Genomic DNA, 22,875 nt, shown 5'->3' with positions numbered 1-22,875 from the left:
TGTCATATCTAAGAAACCATAGCCTAATCCCAAGTCATGAAGATTTACACCTATGTGTTCTCCCAGAGGTCTTACAGTTTTAGCTCTGAAATTTAGATCTTTGTTCCATTTTAACTTTTGTACATGGTGTATAGCAGGAGTCCAACTTCATTCTTTTGCATGTGGCTATACAGTTATCCCAGCGCCACTGTTGAAAAAGACTGCCCTTTCACCCACTGAAGTACCTTGGTACCCTTGCCAAAAATTAATTGACCACAGGTGAATGTGTTTATTTCTGGACTCGCAATTCTATTCCATTGATCTGTATCTTCATCCTTAGGTCAATACCACATTTTTTTTTCCATTTTTAATTGTGGTACAAAACATATAACATAAAATTTACCATCTTAACCATTTTTAAGTGTATTAGTTCAGTAGTGTTAAGTATATTTATAATGTTGTGCGCCAGATTTCCAGAACTTTTTCATCTTGTAAAACTGAGACTCTATACCCATTAAAGAACAACTTATTTCCCCCACCCCACAGCCCCTAGCAACCACCATTCTACTTTCTGTCTCTATGGTCCTGACTCCTCTAGATATGGCATATAAATGGAATCATATAGTATTTGCCTTTTGGTGACTGACGTATTTCACTTGGCACAATATCCTCAAGCTTCACACATGCTGTAGCATGTGTCAAAATTTCCTTCCTTTTTAAGGCTGAATAATAATCCACACTGTTTTGATTACTGTAAATTTGTAGTTAAGTTTTAAAATTGGGAAGTGTGAATCCTCCAAGTTTATTCTTTTTCAAGACTGGTTCCAAGGACCATTTTATAACCCACTCTGTCCTGGACCACTCAAAGCAGGAGGTAGGGAGTTCAGTTTCCCAACTGAGCCCCAGACAGTGGGTGGGGAGAGTCAGGGCAGGGGTGCCCATGGATCCCATCAGTGAAGGCCAGAACCCCCATGATAAACAGCATCCCGAAGCCAAGTGGTCTCCCTCCTGGGCTACCCACGAGCGTTCAGGGAGCCAGGCCTTTATGAGCACACACTGACAGGCCAAGGCCCAAAACCCCAGTGAAGACTATGATCTCAGAGATTAGAAGTGGTGTAATCGCTAGACTTGGGGCCCTGTGGCCATCAGCGTAAGTGATCTTCTCTGTCTAGGGTGTGGAGAGCCCTCCTCAGGTGGCCCTGGCCATCGCTGTGGGCCAGCAGGAGGCCTGCCTTCGGGCACCCAGGGGCCAGCCTGCGTGCAGCAAAGCCAACCTTGGACAGGAGGGTGGGTTCAGACAGGCATCAAGGGTCCACCAGGGGCAGACCCAGCCCTCAGAAGGCCTGGTAGGTGGAGGGGCTAGGAGCCGTGGGAGATGCTGACACTCAGGAACGGGGCTGTGGCATCCTGGTGAGTCGCCTGACTGGAGGCGAGAGGGGACAGAAGGACATAGGCTGAAGGCTGGTGCATGGTGTGCTGGGCACTGCCCAGCACCCTACCCCTCACCTCGTTGTCACAATAATTTTGTGGCAACATCATGAGACAAAGAGTCCTGAGCTCCAAGAGTTCCCAGTCAGAGCCGGGATCTGAACCCAGGTGAGGTGGGCTTCAGAGCCCACATTCCCTCCCCTCCCGCCAAAATACTGCTGCCAGCAGCTAAGCAAGCAGTGCCCTGTGCTCTGAAGGCAGTTTCTTTGCAGAGGCCTTGTCTGGGGAGCTCTAAACTGAGCAGAACTTCAACTGGGGGCCCTTGTGAATGACCCTGCACAGCTCCTGGGGCCCTCTCTGAAGACATGGAGATGGATGCTCCAGCCGCCACGGGAAGGCAGCAGGAAAGTACCACTGCCAGGCCCAAGGGCGGGACTTTATGAAGCAATGTGCTGCTGTTAAATACACACAGCAGGAAGTGTTTGTTACCAAACAGCTGTGTTTGGAAAGCCGTGGCTGCTTGTCAGTTAATGGTTCTGCATTAGTCATCGAGAGCACTAGATATGTCCCCAGATCTGTGGCCAAGCTGACACCCAGGGCCTGGGCAAACCACGCCCAGCCCCCAGGATGGAGGCATGCCCCAGGCAGGGGGAGCTTTAACTCAGGCTCTCAGTGGAGCCAGGGGTTAACAATCTGCCCTTCAAGCTGGGATGGCACCTGCTGCTCAGCAAAGGTCTGAATGAAGCAAACCAAGGAGCCAGTGGTGCCATCGGCGGCACAATCAGGACCGAGGGTGTGTGGTAGCCTGGAGAGCACCTACCACACCTGGCACCCAGGCAGAGCTACCACAGAGAAAGAGGGTATTTCTCAGAAGCAAGACCAACACTCCACTTCAGAAAGCAAAGGCCCCCAACCTGAGAACACAGCTAACAGAAGAGCCACAGAAGTGGAGTCTGACAGCTGTGAGGGGGTGTCCGGGTCACTGACATCCACGGGGCAGATGGCCATGCCAGCCTCCATCCCCATTATCAGGGGTGCCCACCCACCCACAGACCATCTCAGGGTGACCAAAATGACCTGGAGGGCATTCATGGAAAGAACAAAATGACAAACTGTGGGCGTGGATGCTCTAAGGTGTGCAGGAGACTGAGCCTAGGTAAGGCCACCGGGCTGATGCTGGACTGTCACTCACCCCGCGCAACCCTGAGCCAGGCGCCCGGCTGTAAAGTAAGAGGACACGACCCCCAACTCCTGAACCTGAAGCATCTGGAGCCTTGGAAGTAACAGTCAACAGTGTGTACACAAGAGCTGGGAAGAAACATACAAAATAGCTTTTGTTTCAGCCTGGCAGAACTGTGCTTGTCCGCTCTCCAGTTTTTCTTTACTTTTGACATAAATACTGTTTTCCACTTTTAAAAAACTTACCCAGCAAGGGAACAGGTTGTGATAACAGCAGCCTGCGCCTGGCACTGTGGGGAGCCCTTTGCCTGCAATGGCTCCTTCCCACTCAGATGAAAACCATTTAATAGGGAGGTGGGGCTGGGCACTGGGGGCTCTGGGGCCTGCATCGCGCCTCAACTCTCCCTCCACCTAGGCCTGCATCTTTCCCCTCCTTTCCACGGGGCTGATCCCTAATAGGCATCTTGCACCCCAAGTTCCATCTCAGTATCTGCTCCTGGCGAAGGCAACCTGCCACAGTGGGGGAAGGTTTGGTTGGGCTCAGCACAGGAAGCTCGTGTCCTGCTCAGAGTGACCACAGCTGGCAGGGGCTGCACGGCTACTTGGTGGAGCATCTGAAGAGGGAGATGCCCAAGGCAGGGAAGGCCTAGATGATGGGTGCTAGTATCCCTTCCACCCCACATTCATGAGGGCTTCTTCCCTGGGCTCTGCTGCTCCCGAAAAGGGGAAAGGAGAAAGTTCCTAGAGCAGTGCTGGAGCATGTCGGAGACAAGGAGGGAGCATCTGCCATCGGGACAGACTGCTACAGAGGATGATTGATTAACACACAGGTCTTCCTGGGTTCCGAAGGCCTGGGACACCAGAGGTGGGGTCCATTGTGAAGTGCAGGGTGGGCAGTGAACAGGCCTGGCTCAAGCGTGGCGCCAGCAGCAGTGATGGGCAGTGGCAGCTGGGAAAGGCAGACGCCCTGCAGCAGAGACGGAGCCCCCGGAGGAGATCCCCTGCCCCCAGCGCCAAGCCAGAGGACACCAGCTCCACCTGCTCTGCTCTGAGAAAATCAACCAGGCCATGTGAGCATGCTGAGCAGTCACTACTGGGACAGCGCATTTACTACCTGCACCTAGTCTCCAAACAGGATTCTGCCAAGTAACAACTTCCTGTCACATAACCAGTGCCAATCCAGGGTCCGTCGCTCTGGCCAACTGCCCTTCCTGGTTCTCCAAACATCCCACAGAGAAGCTGGCAATGGAGGTCTGGCAAGGGCCTCTTGAAGGAGGTTTTGAGCCTGGACCTTACAGAGGAGGCAGCCAGACAAAGCAAAGACCACAGCTGCCCCTACTTGCTCCTGCCACCCTGACCCCCAATGGCCCTTGCCCACACCCTGGTAGCTCGCCCAGGCTCGCTACATGCCCAGGCTGCTTGCCCTCTCCTACAGCCCACCTCTGTTCCCCACTCTGCCCATGGCCACCCTGGAGATCTCAGAATAAGGTGCCTTTGAGGAGCCACGGCAGCACCCCTACTCCTGGGTGCCACCCTACTATCTTCTCTGTAGTATTTGTCACAACAGACTTGCTTTATTTGTCTGATTGCATGTTTATAACCTGTCTGCCCCTGTAAATGCAGCTCCATGGGAGGCGGGCACCATGGCGAGGGGCACGCTTTCTCTGGAGCCTCCTGGGTAAGTGAGGAGAGAATGAAAGAACACAGAACATGCCACCCTCCCTCCACAAATGCTAAATGCCAGCAGGAGAGGTCTAGCTAGGAAGTCCCTGGGAGCGCTTAAGCCTGGGGCACAGCTGTTCAGAATCGCTACCTCATCTGCTTTCCAAAAAAAGCTGGAGGAGGCTGTCAGCACCCAGCCCCCATGCAGCAGAGGCTGTAAAGATAGTTCTGGCAGCTGCACCAGAGAGGCAAACCCAGGGGTAGGGAGATGGCCAGGAGGCTTCTGCAAGATACAGCCAGAGGGGACGGGGCCCAGAGCAAGCAAGGCCCTGGGACCGAGGAGGAAGGCCTCTTGGGCACCTGGAGCATGTGCGTGGTGGACCGTGCTGAGGACAGGAGACGGCAGGGGTGAGGGAAGCCGACAGCGGCGTGAGGGTCACCACACTGGCCCTCACAGGTCAGACGTGATGAGCCTGTTGGCTCTTGTCCTTCACCCATGGCCAGTACCCGAGCCTATGGTCCCGCTGTGTGAGCAGCCTCCACACGATCCTCCCTTGATCCCTCACCACCTCGCCTGGAAAGCTGCACCACTCTTGGACTGACCCCACCTCCTGCATTTGCCTCTCCCACCCCTCCCGGCACTGCCACCCAATCTGTCTTCATTCTGCCCACCAACCCTCCAGGACGTCTGCAGACCCTGGGAAGACCCAATTCCTCTCCCAACCTATGCGGCCTGCTCACTCACGCGGTGAGTCTTGCTGTAGGTGTAGAGGAAGGCCAGCCGGTACAGGCTCTTGTAGTGCTGGGGGAAGCGGCTGAGGCACAGGCGGAAGGCGGTGATGCACTGCTCCGTGAGGAACTGGCGCTGCTCCTCTGCGCCGGCTGGCAGCCCCTGCGGGAAGGCTGCTGGCTCCCCCGGCGGCTCCCCTCTCTTCCTCCCGTCCCACAGGGCAGGTGCGGATGCTGGGGGCTTGACAGCGATGCAGGCAGAGGCTGGGGGGTCTGCCGCAGGCTTCTGGCTGCCTTGCTCTGTGGCCCGGAAGCCTTCTGTACTCTCCAAGGACTCCTCAGTTTTTCCTACAATTGAGAAGGAAAAGAAAGTCACCTCAGTTTTCGGCCCTGCCCTGAGGCAGTCCACCACCAGCAACAGAAGCACCTCGGTGAGGTGACAGGCGTAGCTCCCAGTCTCCTCCCCTGTGAAACAGGATGTCCCAGCTGGCACATAACAGGTCCCCAAGGCTGCAGAAAGCGGGGTTAGAGCTGGGCTCTGGGTCCCCCTCCGTATGGTGGCACAGGGCTGTCCCACCTCTGGGGCCTGTGCAGGTGGATGGGGAAGCAGCCCACAAAGGGCAGGTGTGGCCGCCACCAGCACCACCACAGAATAGAACAGCCGGGAAAGGCACACAAGGGGCTGCACCTGCTCCCCCACTCAGCGCCTCGGCCCACAGCCCGCCCAGCATCCCGCTCCAGGGCGGTGGCTGCTGCTCCTGTGTGTGAACCACGAGCTTGGCACCTGGACACCCAGGGCTGCTCCACCAGGACAGCAGGGCAGGCAGCGCGGGAAAGCCCAGGCTGGGTGGCAGGGGCTGCTGGAGGAGACTTTCTGTTCTGGCTTGAGAGAAAGGGAAGGGGCGGGAGCAACTGTCAAGGGTGAGGTAGTCCCCTGGTCACCCAGGAGTTTGGCACAGCCTGGCTGGAGGAAGCCAGAGAAGCAGCCAGGTACCAACTCTGAAGCCTCCCTTGCTCTGTGCTGAGCCCCGACTGCCCTCAGCTTCACGGCCCTTTTCTACTGGGACAGGGCAGAGTGGGCAAGGACTGAGGCCCCAAGGTTCCCTCAAGCCAAGTCCAAGCATCACGGTGCAGGTATCAGATGTGCGTCGGGCTTGCCCACCACTGCTCTTCTTGCTAAGGAAAGAATCTAAGTAGTCACTCCCTATGACTCTTGGCTGCCAAGACAAAGCCAAACTCCTCTCAAGGCACGTGGGCCACCTGCCATCGGTCCTGCCATCCCTCCCAGCTCCCCTCCTGGCCTCACACCGTGACCAGCCACTGGGAACATCTCACTCCATGTTGCTGCCTCCCCACTGTCTTCCCTTCTGGACACATACTCCCTGCCCCCCTCCCTCCCCTGCCTTCACCCATGAGCTCTCATCCCTCAGGGTCTGCCACTCTTTCAGGCCTCCCCACCCCCAGGTGGTATATGCAGAGCACGTCCTGGGCCCACCTGTCTGATGTCACTGATCCCACTGGGTTTATATGCACACGAGTGTCTTCCCCTTTCGTCGCCCAGAGCCGAGCACAGGGCCTGGGGGTCATTTGAAACTGACTGAATGACTGAGGAGCGGGTCATATCTGATCTCGACACTATGCTCTCCTCTCATGGGAGGTTCCACACACATCCACTCACAGCCCCACAACAGCAACTGCGAGCCTGAGTGGGGCTGGCACTCATCTGACAGGAGATACCACCGCCTTTCTCAAAAATGGGCCAGTTTCTAGCGTGTTCAATTCACAGGACACATTTCAAATGTGGCTCAACAGACACGGTCTGATCAATGACTCTGGGCCCAGCCCTGTGCTAGGCACAGGAGGGAGGGAAACTGGATGAAGATGCAGGCCTCTCATGGGTTCAAATAGGGCACTAAGTGCTCAGGCACAAAGACATACAGGAACACACTTCTTATGAAAAGTGGGTAGAAGGTCAAGAATGAATCCAGAGAGCTCAAAACACATCTAAAAACACACAAAGAACAACAAAATAGCATGTTAAAAACCCAGTTGCTCCGGGTTCTGGGGAGCCTGAGGCCCAGAAGAGATGGGTGACGTGACTCACCCCCAGCATCCATTCCCACGGCTAAATGGGCCTCACAGGTCACCTTAGTGGAAGGCACAGGGTCAGAAACGTCAACAAGCCCACACAACACTTCCCAGCCAGTATGTCCAATTCAAACCCTGGCAGCGTGAAGATAGGAACTTCCTTCTACTGACAGAAAGCAAGAAGCGTATCCTGTGGCCACTCTCTCCTAGGCCAGTGCCTGCTGCTGGCAATGAGGACTGGCAATGAGGATTGGCGTGGAATGCCCACAGTGCATGTGCCAAAGGAGCAGAACACGGAGCCGGCCGATCCAGCTCACCCCACCCTGCCCTGCACTAGGCACTCAGGCATGGTCACCAGGCCTCTACTTGACCAGAAGGGGCAGGGGCAGCCACAGGAATGGTGGTCCCTGGACGACGTGCATCCTTGGCCCATGTCCTGCAGGGAGAGCCAGGCCAGGCACCGGTATCCACTGCCTGGACCACACAGGTCGTTGACAACTCTGTTGCCCTCAGAGCAATATAACAGAGCGGGCTTGTGTTTAGGTGGTGAAATTGTGGGTGGCCTTTTTCTCTATTAAAAAAAATACATCTTTACTGTTGCTACACTCACATTTTAGACTTTTTTCGAAGCTCTGACTCCTGAAAAGGCGAGCTTCCTCTAGCTGTAATAGTCACCTATAGGGAAACCCCTTTCCTTGAGGTACCTGGGCACAGACCAGAGTGGAGAATTAAATAAGGGAGGTGAGTCCTTGGGAAGAGGGCCAGCTCATGCCTGCTGGACAGTGTGGGATGGAGTACACCTGGATGCCAGGCAGGGCACGGCTGGCTGTCAGATCCATTGCCTGGCGCAGACCTAGGCTCCACTATACCCTGCAGCTCAACAATGGACATGAAATGTGTGAGTGAGGCCTGTGTCCTATGACATGACCGTGAAAGCAACAGCAGGCTGGTGGCAGGCCCACCCACAAGGGAGTGTCTAGAGGGCTAGGGGGGTGGTGCACACTCAGTGCTAGCCTGGCACCACATCTTGGCCAAAAGCTGCTAGAGCCCTGGGGCCCTAGTGGCTATGGCTGTTGCCCACTGGGAGCCCAGAAGAGTGCGAGTCAGAAATTGCCACTGACCAGCGCCAGGCCTGGAGGGCACTCGGCTCCTCTCGCTCTCTGCCAGGAGCGACTCAGAACGCATTCCTGCTGCACCTACTCTTTCGACAGGAAGTTCATCAATTTCACCACCCAGGAAGAGCTGGGCTTAGAGGGGAGGAACGTGCTTGTGGAAGCAGGATGCTTCCTTTCAAGCCCACCAGCTACTGCAGTGTCTTTGGGTCTATCCTTTGCTTTTTGTTTTGTTTTGATTTTTTTTTCATTTTTAAATTAAATTTATTGGGGTGACACTAGCTAATAAAATTATATAGGTTTCAAGTGTACAATTCTAGAATACGTCGTGTTGTAGCATGTGTTCATATATATTGTATCGTGTGTTCACCACCCATAGTAAACCTTCTGTCACCATATATTTGACACCTAACTTTCTTTACCAATGGCCAGCTCCACACACTGTCTGCTTAACCCACTGGTTCTGAATGGAAGGAGGGAAGAAGCCGCATGCTCCTCGTGTGTCCGGAAAGGACTGCAAAGGCTGGGCCAGACCAAAGCTGACCTTCTCTGAGCTGAGAAACGCCCCCAGGCCTCCCCGCCACACACTTCCCCAAGTGCGGTGGAGAGAGGCCTGTGACACAACAGCACCCACAGCAGTTTGCTGCTTGATGGGTCTCAGAGCATAGACGGAAGGCCTCTCTTGTCCAATAGTAAACAAGATTTTTTTTTTCCAGTCTCCATGTGGTCTCTTCTTTATGTCCTTAGTTACAGGGGTTCTGTTCAGCTGGTCTTCAGATGACTCTTGGGGTGGATTGCTCTAAAATTTAGTTGTAATTTTCATGTGATCCTGGGAGGTGGCAGGCAAAGCATTTACCTATTCCACCATCTTGGAACTTTTCCCCCAAATAATCTTATTTTTAAGATTGGACGTGAACAACAGTCGCTGTATTAGAGTATTGAGAATATAGGTTACTTCTTTCCCCTTCCAAACTACCGTGTTTCCCCAAAAATAAGACCTAACCGGAAAATAAGCCCTAACATGATTTTTCAGGATGACATCCCCTGAACATAAGTCCTAATGCGTCTTTTGGAGCAAAAATTAATATAAGACCCAGTCTTATTTTTGGGGAAACACGGTAGTATGTTTGTCAGCTATAGAATGTCAACATTGGTTTGGGATAGCATAATTACTATGTAGTGAGAAAGTGGGGCATTGGGCTCCTCTCTTGATGGGGGCCCAGGGCAGGTAAATCCATGGCCCCTGTTCTGTGTCCCCTGGATCCTAATGGGGACACCTTTTCCAACCTACAGCGTGTGCAGCCTCATCCCCTTCTAAGGCCAGCTAGGGGAGGCTGGCAAGGAGCGGAGAGCTGGAAGAGGCTTTCCCTAGGGCTAATGACCTTGGCCCACTGCCACACCTACACCTGAGCTTCTGAACCCCAACTCTCCTATCCAGAGTGTGTGCAGCAACTTCCTGGGGCTAGGCCTGGGACCCCGGGGTGGGCAGGTTATCACCAACCCCACCTGCTCCATGAAGCCCACCTGGAGAGGCCGCATGGGGTAGTAGTTAAGGGTGCAGACCGATGTGGGCAAATTCCTGCCCAGCTCTGAATTTCATGTTCCTTAGCTGTAAAATGGGAATCATCAGTGCTTTTTTCGTAGGGTGGTTGAGTTAAAACAGTGCCTGGCACGGGACTCCCGGGCATGGGTCTGGGTTGTTGTTGTTGTTGTTATTGTCTGGCAAACACCTGTGTGCCCTGGCCCTGGCCAGAGTGGGAAAGCTTTCAAAATCCCCAGCTGGCCAACCAGCCACAGCCTCAGAGCAGTACGAGGGATGCCCGGCCTACCTGCAATCTCTCAGCAAGTCCGGATGTGGGGCTCTGCCTACTAATTTCCACAAAGGGGACGTGGGACCCCACGAGAGCTGGGCATACCCCAGGGTAAGTAAGATCAGTTCCTCTCTCACCACCAAAAAAAGGAGGGATTTTTTTCCTAAAGGCCAGATATGATCCAGACTAAAAAGAAAACACATTTGTGACATTTAGGATCCAAACACTTTTTTAATAACCATTTATCAAGGAAAAAAATAAAAGAAACTGGGGCACTCATGTCATGGACATGGCTTTCCCACACTAGGCTGTGGGGGGTCATAACAGCGACAAGTGTCACTGAGTGCACACTGTGTACCAGACACCGTGCGAGCCCCTCCCTGAGTCGCCTCATTTAATTCTCACAACCCTGGGCGTGGCCTTGGGATTACTCCCCTCTACAGGGAGGACAGCGGAGGCCCAGACAGGTGAGTAACTTGCCCAACCGAGGTCCCAGGGCAGCAGGGGGAGGTGCGAGGATGGAAGCTAGGCAGGGCCTGGGCCTTGTTCTTCAGTGCTGCCCAGACTGCACAGGACATCAAAGCACCGAGTTAGGTCTTCATACCTCTTTCCTCTGTGGCCCCTGGAAGGTCTTTACCAGTCGATCCTGGTTGGGAACTGGGCATAGGCAGCCTCTTTTCAGTATAGGCCTTCCGGGAGCCCTCTAGTGAGCTGGTGGGCTCGTTAAAGAAGTCCTGTGTCGAGCTGGAGTCCGAAAGTGCCACGGCCGTGCTGTCCTGGCTGCGCTCTGCGGGGAGAAAGAGGGAGAAAGGGTGGCAGCATGAACCCACCACCTCCAACATGGAGGGGCTCCCCAAGGCGAGTATCCCCGCCAGAGGCCTGGTGACTGCCCTACAGAGGAGGCAGCCCAAACACAGCTGAGCCCAACCTGTCCTGGAGGCCGCCGAGCCACTCACCAAAGGCGTCAATATCCATGGGCAACCTTCTGGGAGTTTCCCCCCAACAATGGTGTTTGGGTAAATGTTTAACAATCGGCTCTCAGGGGCGAGGAGGGAGGGGGAAAGCCTCATATGTAGCATTTACTGATTTCTGTGGTGTAAATACTCCCACCGTGGCTGATTTCCAGCTACCAACGTGATGTTGCTGAATGTGGAGTTAGGAAGAGATGTACAGTAGAACATCATTATATATTAATAGTATTTTACATACAGACACAATAGGTATAAATACCTGAAGTGGGTAAGAATCCAGCAAACATTTTTAACCAGTTGCTAAAGGCTAAGTATGGTCTGGCACAAGAGTACAGACTCCTGGAAGTCACAGAAACAAGGGAGGCTGGTATCTACTCGTTGACTCCTCTCCTTGGACCTCCACAGGTGCTCATGAGAAAGAGCAGGGTCAGGGCAGGAGACTGGAGGAAACCTTCCTAGGGTGCAGGTCTTGAGAAGAGGAGTTTCCACTGCCATGGGAAAGGCATGAAGCCCTGGCTGGGCCTTCCTCTCTTAAGGAACAAAGCCTTAAGCCATCAGGGGAGGGGTAGCAAACCTTGTTGCCTCCAGGATACAGGCAAAGACCCACTGTAGTTTGGGGAAGGGAAAAGAAAAAAGCCTACCCCGACAGAAGAACAGGAAACCATCCAGGGCCCAAACATCCAGGTCTCCCGCCACGGGGGAGGAAATGAATCACTGAGAGAGACCCACCTCCCAGACACAGGAACACATTCGCCTAAGTCTGAGGCTGGACCAAGACAACAGAGAACGAACCCTGGCCCCCACTCTAGGCTACCAAGTACCAGTAACACATAAAGGTATCTACTACAGGAAGAGGGGCAGGAACATAGAGAGAAGGTGGAAAAGGAAAACCTTGTAGCAAAAACCAGCCCCTACCCTAAGCATAAGGTAACATCACAGGAATTTCAAGCTGGTGATGCACTGAAGGTAACCACAACAATAATAAAACCCAACCCCAGCTCAACTTCTGACTAGCTTAACTCAACCCCTCCCCCTTCCCCCTGCCAATGGCCTAGAAACAGAAGAGAGAAGCTCATTCCAGGCATAAATATTATTTAATTCAGTCTCTCTGTCCTACATATGATATTTGGTATTCAACATAAAAATTATGAAACACACACAAAAGAACATTGTAAAGAAACAAAATAATCAACATAACCAGACTCAGAGATGACCCAGATATTGCAACTACCAGAGGGAGAATTTAAAACAACTAAGATTAATATGATTCATAAATATGATGAGTATGTTAAAAGGCTCTAGTGGAAAAGGTGGACACATGGATGAACAGACGGAGAATTTCAGGTCTGCTATGGAAACTGTAAGCAAGAGTCAAATAGAGATGCTAGCAATGAAAAAACACAGTAAAAGAGATGTAGAATGCCTTTTTCAAGTTCTCAGCAGATGTGACACAGCTGGGGGAAAAATAATCAAAACTTGAATAGTCAGTAGAAATAATCCAAACTGAGAGAAAAAGAGTGGGGAAATCAGAACAGATCATCTAAGAGCATCCAAATGATCTGAAATATTAATTGGGATCCCAGAAAAAGATGAAACAGAAACAGGACAGAAAAAATATTTTAAGAGATAATGACTGAGAATTGCTAAAAATAGTGAAAGACATCAAATCACCAAGAATCTCAGAGACCACCAAGCAAGTCAAAGACTTCTTCATACACGTATATATTTTTTTAATCACACCATTACATCATATTCAAACTGCTGAAAACCAATGGTATAGAGAGTCTTGATGGTAGAGAAAAATATCACGTACAGAAGAACAAAGTTAAGAAATACAACATAATTCTCATCAGAAACTATGCACGTCAAACGTCTATAAAGTGCTGAAAGGAAAAAAAGTCAACCCAGAATTCTATATCCAGTGAAAATCTCTCTCAAAATGAAGGTGAAATAAAAGACTTTTTTCAGACAAACAAAAACTGAGAGGATTCCTTACTATCAGATCTGCGTTACAAGAAACGTTAGTTCTTCAGGTTGAATGAATTAAAACCAGACAAAAACGTGGATCTATATAAAGAAATGAATTTCCTCAGAAATAAAGTAATGATAAATATAAAAGATTTTCTTTTTCATATTTTTAATTTCTCTAAAATAGTGACTACTGTCTAAAGCAAAAATAGTAGCAACATATTGTGTGTTTACGGTACGTGTAAAAGTGAAATGAATGAAAACAAGAGTAGAGATGGGAGGTTCTTAACACTGCACATACAGTAGTATAGTATCATTTCAAGGTACACTGATTACTTAAAGATGTATTTTTGTTAACACTCAAGCAGTTGCGTTTTTAAAAAGAGGTATAAATAATAAACCAATAGTAGAGATAAAATGTAAGCATTATAAAAATAAAACTTTGTTTTGTCTTGAACTCTTGTGTATCTGAAAGTAAAGCTCAATGAAATAGTAATCAAGGTTAAGTTCAAGTTCCTCTTGTGCCACTGACTAGTTGTGTGACCTTGAACAGGTAAATCCATACCCAACCTTTGAACTGCAATCACGTATCATATCAGAAAGGTCCATGCCACAGGGGCTTCTAGGAGAAAATCAAGGAGAAAGTCAGACACGGCCCTCAGGACTCTCTAACCCTTTGCTCTGCTACCCTGAAAACCTGGTATTGGATGATGCATTAGTACCTAGCAGACAATTACCCAGGGCCAATTACCCAGCAGACAATTACAGGAGCTGCGAAGTGGGCAAACAAACGTCACAAAATGTACAGTTGCTTCAGGCTGCTCTGTCACTGACTCGGTTGGAGAACCTATGCAATTGCATACTTTCTTTACACTTCAGTTTCCTCATATGTAAAACGGATTAATTCAAGTGCCCACTTCATAGAATTGTTATGAAGATTAAATAGGTTAATACATGTAAAGCACTTGAAACAGGGTCTGATACTTCAAAGAACCTGAACCTATTTTATCTCTAATGTCTCAGACTTGACATTAAGCGATTTAGTTCTGAACGGGCAGAGGGCTTTGCTTATGCCACACTGGAGACAATGCCTGAGTGGACCAGGTCGATGGGGTGGTGACCGCTTCTTACACACTCACACGACCAGACGGTCCAAAGCAGGTCCGCCTGCACAGAGGAACACTGGGAAGTAGGCCTGTGCTTCCAAAGGCAGCCCACTGCTCCGACCTCTTCACCACCATCTGGTCACAGACCAGGGTTTGGGGACAGCGACCTCTCAGGCAGCCCCACATAGCCTGCTGCAGTCCATCTTCCCTAGCTGCCTTTGCAATGTCCACTGCCCAGTAACTGTGGGTCATCAGTGTTAGCTGAGCTGATGGAGCATAGGAAACTAGGACATGAGGCATGTGAGACCCCTGAGTGACCAACACAGAAGCTCTGTCTCACTGGTGGGGGAGTAGGGACCTGACTGGATCCGTCTGCCTCACACTCAGTGAGGGGCTCTTCCCTGACTCTCAAGGCCAGACCCCCAAGGCGCCATAAGTGCTGAGGGGAAATTACGGCAGGCCTGCAACCCTCACAAAAAGTCCCAAACTTGAGTCCCCAGTGTGAGGGGATCACTTCTCCCAGAGAAGTGGCGGGGGCAATTCATTCTTCATGTGGAAAGGGAAGGCTGGTAAGTTACCCTTGGCTCCAGAGGCCACACAGGGTCCTTGGGACTCGGCAGTCCCAAGCCTGCATTCCAATCCCAGCCCTGCCACTCAGGCTGCTTCAGGTGTCCACTTGACACTTTTTTATTTTATGTTTGTCCCTGCTCTCCCTGCCTCTGTCTCCAAAACCTTCACAAGATCCCCACAGGGGCCTGGCCTCATGCCTGGCACATGGAAGTGACAGTTCCTGACGTTTAAGGAGTCCTGAAAGTCAGGGCAGGCACTCCTTAGCCAGCATCCTACCAGTTAAGTCATTGCACGGCTGAGCAAGACGCCGTGTGGCAAGCGTCCAGGAAGCAAGCCTCGCTGGGAGGCTCTCACGAGGACTGGCATGCTGCCTGATGAGCTCATGTGCTCACAAGCTGCTGGGCTCTGAGCCTGAAAGAATCACTAATTCGGTGGAATCCAGTGTGATTATTACAAAAACCAGGGATTGGCTTAAACAAACGGATATTTACTCCCCACGTGCTAATGCCCTCTCAATGCTGCTTAGGGAGGGAATCCCTCATGCACCAGCGCGTACGGCAAAGGCAGCAGACCACACAGAAAGGTGTGGCCAAGAAACGGCGGCACTGCGCTTCAGCGTGTCTGCTCCACCGGGAGCAACAATCGGCAGGTGGGGCCTCTGCTGAGTCTTCGGTAAAATAACGTCCACAACAAGGCCACATGCAAGCCAAGGGACCTGGCAGGAACAGGGGCTGTGACCACACGTCCCTCAAGCCTCTTAGACATGCTTGTGAGAACCCAGCACAGCCGACCCTCTGAAAGGGCAGAGAGCAGGGGCCTGCACTGACCCTGGGTGGCACTGCGGTGACGCTAGACAAGCTCTTGTCCCGGGGTGATCATGGGTATCCAAGGAGCCCTGAGGAAGGCTGATGCTCAGAAGGGAACGGAAAAGGGTCTGAAAGCCCCCAAGGGCCACCTGTCATGTGGTGCCCCTATAGGAGGGCTGCTGGGTCAGAGCTGGAGATAGACTGTGCACCGAGGCGCCCTGGCTGAGCTGCAACCCTCTCCCACCAGGCCTGTGAGAGGGAGGGGGTTTTGCCAAGGTTCCTGCCCACCTGAGGGCAGGAGAAGAGGACAAACGCATCGCTGCAAACAAGCCACCAATGGGCACTTAGATGGCCCCGGGCCAAGTTTCTCTCTAATCCTTTCCGATCTTGTGTGTCTGAGAGGGTTGGCATAGGCTATTTAAAATGGTCCTGATTTTAAATACTAAGAAGCAACCCAAAGTTGCACACCAACAAGCAAGTCAGATCAAAAGAGAACTAAGTTTCATTTCTTTGACATCAATAAGGGTGAAAGAGAGGAATGAAAAAGCTCTTAAAGAATGACTCTATTGACCTGGGCAGGTGGCGCCTCACCCTTTCCCTCCGCTCCTGGTAAATCGGACCTTCCCTGGTGCAGCTAACCAAGGACGTCAGTGAGACCACAGACAGATGGTGGATGAGATGTGCTGTGAGGACCATCTTCTCACCACCAGCTGGGCCACTGTAGAGTGACAGCTCAGGGGCTGGGCCAGATGGGATGTGGAGCACGACAGGCAACGACGGCTCACAGTGCTAGGAAGCAGCTCTCAGGGAACAGGGGGAGCCAGATGAGAAGGCTGGGCGGGGGGCAGCAAGGGAGCGGGGAGCGGTGCAGAGCTCAGAGGGCTATTTGGACTGGGGTGTGCAACCCAGAGCAGCCCGACAGGTGGAAAGGTCCTGCTCTGGAGGCTTCTGCAGTGGGATAGGAGGAAAGGAAAGGATGCCACTGACCTCTTTCCTCGCCCCACTCCCAGAAGGTTCCTCTGCAGTGTGTCAACTCTCAGGTCACCAGGCCCACTGCCAAGGAAAGGCCAGGGCACCCAGGGAAGGCCATGAATGGGGAAACATCTGGGGGAGCAGGGGTAAAGGCTCCCGGGGTGAGTGAGCAAACAGCCCTGGCCCCCAACCACCAGCTATGTGCCTCTGGGCAAGGACCAACTGTCCCTGAGCCACACTCCACTTGCCTCTAGGACAGCTGAATTCAGCACAGGCTCAAGCACCACCGTGCACAGCCTTCATGCTGCCGTGTGCCCCGACAGTAAGGAACATGGAGCCAGTATGAGTGTAGGGGGCAAGGAAGTTCTGGCCTGGGGAACACCAGCTTCCAGGGCCCTGCCATGAGCTGAGCCTCTGTCTGGCTCTAGTCCCACCTTCTCCACAAAGCCATCCCTGGGTGTCACAGTTCTTATCTGGGACTCTATGGGCCGAGGGTCCAAACGGGCTGACACACGGCTTTGTGTAACTGTGCGCTAATGGCTTGGGGGTGCTTCCTCCACATCCCAGAGGTCCAGGTGCAGGGCAGGCACAGCGGAACACCCCCGGGGTGCTGGACTGTGCTGACACTCCAAGAAGAACCAGGTACGTGTGCTGATGCTCTGCAGGCAAAGGTTGCCAAGTCTGGTGGCAGCAGCCTGTTCTCAAGCCTGCCTGGTGTGGGAGGGCCAGAGGGGGGAGGCAAAGGCCGACAGAAGCGGTGGCCATCCTGACTCAGCCACCACCTGGAGGTTCTGCAGACGGACCCAGGCCAGGGCTTCTCCTGACCCCCTGGTCCTGAAGCAGAGCAGGAGATAGATGGACACCTCTTCTGTGTAAGGGAGCCAGACTCAGCTGAAGAGCCAGGCTTCCCACAGGGCTGGGCAGGGAAACACACACTCTGTACGGGGCTCTGGGGACAGCATACAGCCCAGGCTCCTGCCTAGAGACCAACAAGAAAGAAGACTGGCACTCACGGGCAGAGGCTGCCCTGCTCTTCTTTCACGATGTTCTTTTAAATCCATACAACGCCTGCTCACACCGATTAATATTTGTGGCAAGGTTGTAAATACTTCATTCTCTTACTGTTAATCACTAGAACATTTCACTGCTGCGCCTCTGGGCCAGTCCAGCCCCTCTGTTGAATCCTTAGAGGGATGTGTGTCTGCCAACCAACTGCTGATGACACCGCCTGCTTCTAAGCCCTGGCACCCTCCACTTCCAGGGTGGGACCCGCAGGGCAAACTGCAAAGAGATGAGAGCTGGGGATGCAGAGGGAAAGGCATCTGGGTTGGTGACAGCAAGGTTGCCCAGCCCACGTGCTGTGAGAGCGACAGTATTTGGAGGATTTTTTTGCTCAGATTTGACTTAGTTCAAATCCCTTGGTACTCTTAGGAATTCCAGGCCAGCTATAAGAGCTCTTTAGTCACAAGATACAGTTTCCTGATATGCATTTTCTCCATTTGCTCCAGCAGTAAGACTAGAAACAGTTCACAGATATTTATTCCATCAGATTAGTTCAGTGAAAGTTTGAGGAAAAAGACATGGTCGTGTCATCAAAAATTTCAGCAACTCTGACTAGATCATAAGTGTTCTGTCAACTAGAAAACAATGGTTTCTAAGAAAAGTAAACTGGATGGAATCGGTATTTTGAGAAATATTTCAACTGGACAAAAACTGTCCCAGTTGGCCCCTGATGACCACTGGGAAAGGCCATGTCTACGGGGAGCAGGGCTGGCTATGTGGGATGGGGGAACCCTCCTGCAGGCAAAGAGACTGGACAGATGCCCCAAAGAAAGACACCAGAAATTGAGAGGGCCCCCAAAAGAGGCAGACACATGAGGGTCAGCAGGCGAGTACCAGGGCACCACAGCAGGGGCCGGGCTCTCCCCCTTGCCCCTTCTCTGCCAGTGGGGCTGACCGGGCAGTGCCAGGCACCTCGCAGCCCCAATGCTCAGACAGTGGCGCTGCCCTACCGGGACCGTGAGGCTCAGACTGAGGAGAAGATTTGGCCTCACTGCATCTCTCACCGTGTGCCCCACCTGCTGTGCCTGTCACCGTGCATCACTGTTCCCCACGCCAGGCAAGGCACGGTCCAGGGAGGCCTTGGGGCCACTTTAAGCCTTTTCCTATCCAAAGGCAGGTGAGTGGCCACCTCATGACACAAATGCCAGGGGAAGAGGGACAGCTGTCAGCTGAGAGCAGCTACCTGGTGAGGTTCCCAACTCTTCAAACAAAGGATGACTGGGAGAATCTGCCTTACTTAGAGCCAAGAGCTGAGAGAGAGAGAGAGAGAGAGAGAGAGAGAGAGAGAGACAGACAGACAGACAGACAGACAGACAGACACACACGCCGGGGCCAGGTCACTCTCCCTACTTTCCATAGGAAAGAATCCCCGTCAGGCCTAGCTGGTTGCCCAAGCACTCTCTCTCCTCTCAAGGCCTCCCTCTGCCCACTCCAGTCACCTTGGAATTCAAAAGCTGTAGGACTCCACAGCTTCCATGTCTTTGTTCCCATTGCCGCTCACCCAAAAGGGCCCCCAGGCCTCGCGGGAGGTCTGCTTCCTCCAGGAAGCTCCCCAACCCACCAAACCCAGAGCCAACTCAAGGCACTCCCCCTTGGCACTGCCCACTGCCCTATTACACTATCTAGGGACACACGGATGCAACCAGGCAGCAGGGATCAGGGTGCCCTCATCGTGGCTTTCCCCATGGCACCCTCCTTCCATGCCTAGCACATACCAGGTACTCAATAAACGCCGTAACTAGCTATGGCCCGTAACAGTTTTAAAAAGGTAAGAATGAAGGAGAAGAGAACAAAGGAGGTGACCGGCTCTGCCCTCTGGCAGCCTCCCTCCCTGCCCTCAAATCCGGTCCCTCAAACCCTTTGGGGGGCATGCAGGACAAGCTGAGCTGCTCTCAGAATCCCCCCCCCCCCACTTTGGTGAGGGGCTGTTCACAGGAACACAGCTTGCCCACCACAGGGTGACTTCCTCTTGCCCGGGAAGGGGGGCCGCTGAGCAGAGCCCGGGCCAGGCCTGCCCTCCAGCACCGCCTGCCGCCTGCAGCTCCTCCCTCGGAGCATCTCGGCGACTGTGCACAATGTGCATTTTCACACAATTGTCCTAACGATACCTTGGTATCTTACAGTCTGTTGCCTTTGTTATTTTTTTACAGCAAGAAAGAGCAAAGCAATGGGAATAGAGGACTGAGAAACCTGCCAGATGGGCAGGCGGGCTGCATCTGCATTGGGCCAGAACTGGGAGGATGGGCTGTGGGCAGAAGCCAAGCACGTCAAACACACACTCTCCAAATCACAGGACCAGATGTGGAGGCGCGCCTGGTCACACGGGGAGCAGGGAGCCGGACTGAGGGTGAAGCATGCGGTCTGCTGTCCCCTGAAGCGAGCCGTGACAGTGCAAGCAGAAAGACAAAGCCTGGAGACAGAGTGTGGTCAGGGTTAGAGGCAGCACGGGCAATGTTGAGGGAGGCAGTGTGGCTGGGCAGGCGACGATGAGCACAGACAGGACACGGCACAGACGGCAACATGGCAGGTGAGGATGGATGTCCCATGGGGGCTTGGTACAAGGCCCCCTGGCCTGCCCCGGAAGGCCCACCCAGCCTTCACCTACATCTTGGGACTCGAGGCAGCCTCGTCTGTGCTATAAATAGGGCCAGGTGGGCATCCAACCATGGACACCAGCCCCTGAAGCCCCCACCCTTCTGACCCTGACATGGTCCCTCCCTCTCACCCCTACTCTCATGGGAAACACCCACGTATCCCTCAGATCCTGGCTAAGCTTTGCCTCCTCAGGAAGACCTCCCACCCCACCAAAAGGCCAGGCCAGGTCTCCTTGGGACAGTTTCAGTTGCACCCCAACCCTCAGCTATGCAGTTCACTGACTCACACCTGTCTCCGCTCCTAAGAGCCTGCCACAGGGACCTCAACTGCTCTGTGCCCCTGGCACAGTGCTGATGGGACACCTGGGTGGGCATGGCCACAGGTGAGCCAGAGAAGGCTCAGCCTTGCATCTCTGAGACTCCTTCTGGCACCGGCATTTGGATGTGGCACGGGGCCTGTCAGATAGACAGCAAAGGTCTTGGCCAGTCCAACAGAGATACTATGGACACATCCCAAAGGCCGGACGAGCCAGGTCAAGTTATGGACCCAGGCGTTCTGTCACGGCCCTGCCACCAGTGAGCTTCCAATAAAGGGCGATGCGCACACAGACCCAGTCTGCATCAGGTCAGTGGGCACGGGGACCGCCTGTGGTAGCCTCCCCCTGGCCTAAGCTGGAAGGAGACTGAGACGCCAGCTCTCCCTTGGCTGGGCCCTCACTAGCCACATGGCCCCGGATGAGCACCGGCCTGCCCTCAGCTGGGCCTCCTCACGGGGAACAGGACACGTGGCCAAGCCTGCAGGGCAACTGTGGGGACCAGAACATGCTACCACCCAGCCTGGAGCCCAGCACAGAGCAAGCATGCGCTGCTGTGTGGTAGGGTCCAGTTATTCACACATATGCACACACACAGACACACATACACACACACACACAGCATGTTGGGGAGGGGAACAGATTTTGTTCAGAAATCTCGTTATGCTGTGTGTAAACACGTATAAACAGCAATCACTGGGAGTCTGGGAAGGTAAAAATGTGCTCCCCAAGTGACTTTCTTTTCCTGGTCAGGGAGCTTCAACGCTAAGGATTCCAGCGCTCTGGGTAAATACCAAAATGGACGGAAGGGAGAAGTCAGGCAAGGAGGAGTGGTCAGGCAGGGCCGCCAGGAGCAGCACCCATGATGGAGTTTGCGCTCTGGCTCTGGCTCTCTCAGCTTGGCCAGAGGGCCCCTCCTCAGGTCAGCTGTGGGTGCCCTGCTGTGGTGCAGTCTGAGACCCCTGAGGGCCAGTTCAAAGGGCTTGTAACCAGAGTTGTGGATAGGCCGCAGGAAGCTGCCAGCCCTAGCATGGATACACAAGGGAGCAGGTGGGGCCAGGGCAGAGGCGAATCAGAGTTCTACTGAGAAGCCACTATCAAAGGTCAAGCTGCCACCACATACCTGGAATTACTTTTCTAAAACTCTTCTAAATCTTACCACATAAGAACTGACCCAGCTGATTTCTGGTTTTGCAGCAAAGGCCTATGAAGGCAGCTCTAAGGCAGGGTTGCCTGACCATGCCCAGGGGAAAGCCTGGTGCTTGGCTCCCTGTCTACGTGGTGGCAAATTAGCCTCTGACAGGCTCCACTGGTGCAGACCAGGGCCCAGAAGGCCCAAGGCCCAGGCCCACTAGGAGATTGCTGCTTCCGAAAATGCTGCCTGCCCCTCTTCCGAGGCCACATGACTGGCTGGAGAGAGCTGGGTACAAACCGAGAGTGACTGGCCCCAGAGCCTGGACTCCTCCCTCCATGCAGTGCTGCCCAGTCCCTGTGCCAGCCTCCGATGGCCTGGAGATGGCCTGCGTCTAAGAGGCAGCAATGATGGGCAGGCACCTTTGTTTAATGTCCTTGAGGAAAACCTGACCCCCATACAGCTGAGGAAACAGGCTCAAAGAAGTGAATGAAGTCCTTTGCCCAAGGTTGCTGAGCACGTAAGCAACCGAGCTGGGAAAGGACCTCCGGTCCTCCTGACTCCAAGGCCCGCTCCGCTCTGGCCTCCCTGTCACGTCGAGCGGGTCCCTGAACTGCTTCTCATCATCTGTACCAGGGCTCCGCTCTGGCCCGGAGTGAGCGCTAATGCCCCTCCTCCCACAGGACACCTGAGGCTGGTCTCAGGCCACACGCTCTCAGGGCCAGTCAGCCAGCCCTGGCCAGGCCACGGGAGGTGGGAGCAGAGGTACGTCATGTGGACTCTTGAGGCTCCCAGCATATCCCCTGACACCAGCAACCTGCTGCTTCTGCCCGAGCCAGGGCCTTTCCCTAGGAGCCAGTGCAGCTGCTGCGAGGGCTACTTTAATATTCTAAGATCACGGTTATTTTAGGGCCCAAAACATTTTCATGTTGCAGACACTGCTTTCTCTCCAAGGTGAGGGAGGTGAGAGTTCTGACAGCACCATGCAGCCGGGCCTGGGCAGAGCGCAGTCTGGCCAGCGGGGGCTTCCCGGCATATTGGGCTGGGACTGAGCAAAGGAAGGCCATGGGATCTCAATGGCTCCATATTGTTGATAGGAATTGCTCTGAAAAAAGTTTTTTTTTTAAAACCATTGAAATAGTGTTTGAGCTCATTTGTGGCTCCCTTTGCAAACTTCCACAACAAATAACCTGTTGGACCCAGGACAGGTTACACCAGCACTGAGCCCCAAAGCTGCATGTGTACGTGCGCACCAACATGGGACGGCTGGGTGGTGTCACGGCCCCTTTCTGAGGCAGTCCTGCCTCCCTCCTTCTCTGCTCCCCGGGGGTGCCCACACCAGGGAGGCGTACTCAGTTCTGTGGGCTCCTGCTGCCTGAGCTCGGCGGCAGC

General features: G+C 53.4%; 1 protein-coding gene across 5 annotated transcripts in view; it reads right to left on the bottom strand.

Annotated features, from left to right (window-relative positions):
* CABIN1 (calcineurin binding protein 1) overlaps window positions 1-22,875 on the bottom strand; it is a 145,560-nt gene that overhangs the window by 53,089 nt on the left and 69,596 nt on the right. For all 5 annotated transcript variants that reach the window (XM_074321575.1, XM_019710328.2, XM_074321576.1 and 2 more), the window contains exons 27-28: window positions 10,593-10,775; window positions 4,994-5,325 (exon numbers count right to left, since the gene is read on the bottom strand). In XM_074321575.1, the coding sequence (XP_074177676.1) occupies window positions 4,994-5,325; window positions 10,593-10,775 (515 nt within the window). The remainder of the gene's footprint in view (window positions 1-4,993; window positions 5,326-10,592; window positions 10,776-22,875) is intronic.

Source organism: Rhinolophus sinicus, linkage group LG16 (assembly GCF_036562045.2).
Source record: "Rhinolophus sinicus isolate RSC01 linkage group LG16, ASM3656204v1, whole genome shotgun sequence".
NCBI lineage: Eukaryota > Metazoa > Chordata > Mammalia > Chiroptera > Rhinolophidae > Rhinolophus > Rhinolophus sinicus.
This window is presented reverse-complemented; position numbering and strand designations above follow the sequence as displayed.